The following is a 3,623-nucleotide window of genomic DNA, read 5'->3' on the forward strand; positions in this document are numbered from 1 at the left end:
CTTGGTTCTCCTCCTCCTTCCATGCCTTCTCCACTACATGCTTCCCCTCCTTCTCTCACTCTTCCTCTTCCAACCACAAAACTTACGGAGCATAACTTCCTAATATGGAAACAGTTCACAGTTGTGGTGCTTACGTCCAATCGTGCCTTCATATTTGTTTCTGTGATGCCATTCCAGAATGATTTCTCACACAAGAAGATCGTCTTCTCTGTCATGAGAGTCCAGTCAATTTGAGCTGGGAAGAGCAATATCAAATGATTCTCTCGTGGCTTCTTAATTCCCTCTCCACGGATCACCAACCAAGAGTTGTTGGTTGTAAACATTCATTTCAACTATGGCGTGAAATCAATGAGTATTGTAATGCTCAAACTAAAGCCAAGAGTAGACAGCTTCGAGCACAGCTGAAATCAATGGTTAAAGGTTCAAGTTCTATCTCGGAGTACTTCATGAAGATTAAGGTCATTGTTGATTCTTTGCTTTCCATAGGATCTCCAATCACTCTAGCTGAACACACTGATTGCATTCTGGATGGCTTACCTGAGGAATATCAAACCCTAATTACCACGGTTGAAAGTCAAGAAGATACTCCTTCAATCAATGCTCTTCAATCTTATCTTCTGACTTTTGAGGCTCGTCTAGAGAGAAATCGTAGTAGATCTGTTTCTGATGCTCTCTCTGTGAATATTGTTGCTGCTTCTCCACCAAGTCCTGTCTCCATCAATTCGCAGATGCATACTTATTCTATTAGGTCTCCAATTTCTCCTTCCAGAGAACGTAATGATGAACTTAATCCTCCTAATTTTCATGGAAATTCTAGATATAGAAGCAATTTCCGTGGCAATCGTGGTAGAAGAGGTGGTTATGGATCTCGTAGTAACTCAAGACCTCGTGGAAATACAGTATACTGTGAGTATTGCAATAAGTATGGTCATGAAGTTTCGTATTGCTACTATGCTCCATCTGCTTATGGTTCATATTACTATGGTACTCCAACACCAAGACACCAATCTAATTTCACTCCTCGTGCTCCAAGAGGTTTTCATCATTATCTTGAGTTATACTTCTCACATTCAAGGGGATCATATGGTCATTATGATCGTTTTGCTCCTAATTCTTACTTTGGACCTTCTCATCAGGTTACTCAAGGTCCTTCTGGTCCTCATGCATATCCTCCTAATCAAGGTCACTTTGGTTCTCATTATGCTATGACTGCATCAGCTTCTGGTGCAACTAACCATCTTACTGCTGATCCTGGTCTTGTACAAGAGCCTGCTGAAAAGTTCACCTCAGATCAGATTTACTTGGGTAATGGTTCTAGTATCGCTATCTCTACTTGTGGTAATTCTAAGTTCAATTCACCTTTTAATCCTCATGTCTCTCTGTCTCTTAGGAATCTTTTTCTTGTTCCCTCCATCACTAAAAATTTACTAAGTGTTTCTCAGTTTGCACAAGATAACAACTGTTACTTTGAATTTCATCCTTGTGCTTGTTTTGTCAAATCCCAGGCTACTGATCAGGTTTTGCTAAGAGGCACTCTTACTCCAGAGGGACTCTATGCCTTTCATGATTTACTGCCTTTCTCATACATCTTCTCAGCAGCAACCTAGTAGTAGTAGTACTGTTGTTTTTCCCTATTCCAGAAATAAATTTGTTCACACTACTGTTAGTAATAATTCTTCCTATTTTCTTTGGCATTGCAGACTAGGTCATGCCAATGAAAAAGTAGTTTCTAATGTCCTTAGTCATTGTAATATCACTCACAGTCATAAGAGTGTTTTAGATTTTTGTAATGCTTGTTGCCTAGGAAAGTCTCACAAACTACATGCTGCCAATTCTACTAATAAATATTCTAATCCCTTTGATCTGGTTTATGTTGACTTGTGGGGACCTGCACCTGTTGATTCTATAACTGGTTTTCATTATTATTTCTCTCTTGTTGATGGTGCTACTAGACATACATGGGTGTATGTGTTGAAATTAAAATCTGATACTATCACTCTGTTTGACATGTTTCTCACTATGATAAAGACTCAATTTCACAAAACTGTCAAATCTGTGCAAAGTGATTGGGGTGGGGAATTTAGACCATTCACCACATATCTCACTAAGTTGGGTATCTCTCATATAGTAGCCTGTCCACATACTCATCATCAAAATGGGACAGTTGAGAGAAAACACAGGCACATTGTAGAAACTGGTTTAGCCCTATTAACTCATGCATGTTTACCTCAACATTTTTGGGATCATGCCTTTCTAACAGCTGTATATCTCATTAACAGATTACCTTCTCCCACACTAGGTCAAAAATCTCCTCATAAACTTCTTTACAACAATGTCCCTGATTATGCCTCCTTAAGAATTTTTGGCTGCTCCTGTTTTCCCAACCTTAGGCCCTTTAACAAACATAAGCTTGATTTTAGGTCCTCTGAGTGCACCTTCTTAGGTTACTCCCTTTCTCACAAAGGGTACAAATGTCTCACTAGTGAAGGTAAGATAGTCATTTCCAAAGATGTTGTATTCAATGAATACAAATTCCCCTATGTTGCCTCACTACAGTCCTCATCTTCCTCAACACATTCTTCCTCACCAGAACAAGTCCTAGTCTTCCATAATCCACCTTTTGCTTCCTCACAAACCTCTGTCATTAATTCTTCTCCTTCTTCTAGTCCTTCTACCAATATCCAGTCAGTTCTCCTCATTGTCAACATAATGCAGATCCTGTTGTCACTACCACTGTACCCATTGAGTGTTCTAATTCTGTTATTGATGGTCTTTCATCTAGTGAGTCCATAGGTATTGTTCCATCCAATGAGTCTAGTGAACCTGAGTCTATTCCTAGATCATGTCATCCTATGCAAACTAGGTCCAAGTCAGGGGTATTTAAAACCATTCACCCTACAGTTTGTCTAGCTCATATTGAACCAACTTCAGCCAAAGTAGCCTTGGCTGACCCTGTTTGGTCCTCAACTATGAAAGATGAATATGATGCTCTTATCAAATCAGATACTTGGTCTCTAGTATCTCTGCCACCCAACAAACAGGTCATTGGTTGTAAATGGGTATTCAGAGTTAAAGAGAATCCCGATGGGCCTGTTAAAAGGTATAAGACAAGGTTAGTTGCCAAAGGGTTTCATCAGAAGCATGATGTTGACTATAATGAAAATTTTTCTCCTGTAGTAAAGCATATCACTGTGAGAATCTTGCTTACTTTGGCTCTAACCTTTAACTGGTCTCTCCAACAACTAGATATTAATAATGCCTTTCTCAATGGCAATCTCCTTGAAGAAGTGTATATGCAGAAACCTATTGGTTTCCAGGACAAAGATAAGTCCTTGGTTTGTAAGCTCAGTAGATCCTTGTATGGCCTCAAACATGCTCCTCGGCAGTGGTTTGAAAAGCTAAAAGCAACTCTGATCAATCTTGGATTTAACACTAGCAAATGCGATAACTCCTTGTTTATTCACACATCCACTACTTACAAGTTATTTTCTCTAGTCTATGTGGATGACATTATCATCACAGGTCCTTCTCAAACTCACATCAGGACTCTAATTGACAAACTCAACAACACATTTGCTCTCATAGATCTTGGCACTCTTGACTATTTTTTGGGCATTGAAGTC

General features: G+C 39.3%; 1 protein-coding gene across 1 annotated transcript; it reads left to right on the forward strand.

The window, feature by feature from the left end:
* LOC109326700 lies at positions 255-1,607 on the forward strand. The gene has a single exon (XM_019559447.1). It carries the CDS (start codon positions 255-257, stop codon positions 1,605-1,607), a length of 1,353 nt encoding a protein of 450 aa, XP_019414992.1.

This window comes from Lupinus angustifolius, chromosome LG02, assembly GCF_001865875.1.
Source record: "Lupinus angustifolius cultivar Tanjil chromosome LG02, LupAngTanjil_v1.0, whole genome shotgun sequence".
NCBI classification, from domain to species: domain Eukaryota; kingdom Viridiplantae; phylum Streptophyta; class Magnoliopsida; order Fabales; family Fabaceae; genus Lupinus; species Lupinus angustifolius.

Bases quoted from the DNA above. Each gene is read 5' to 3' on its own strand.
- LOC109326700 (XM_019559447.1), top strand. From the start codon at position 255: ATGATTCTCTCGTGGCTTCTTAATTCCCTCTCCACGGATCACCAACCA.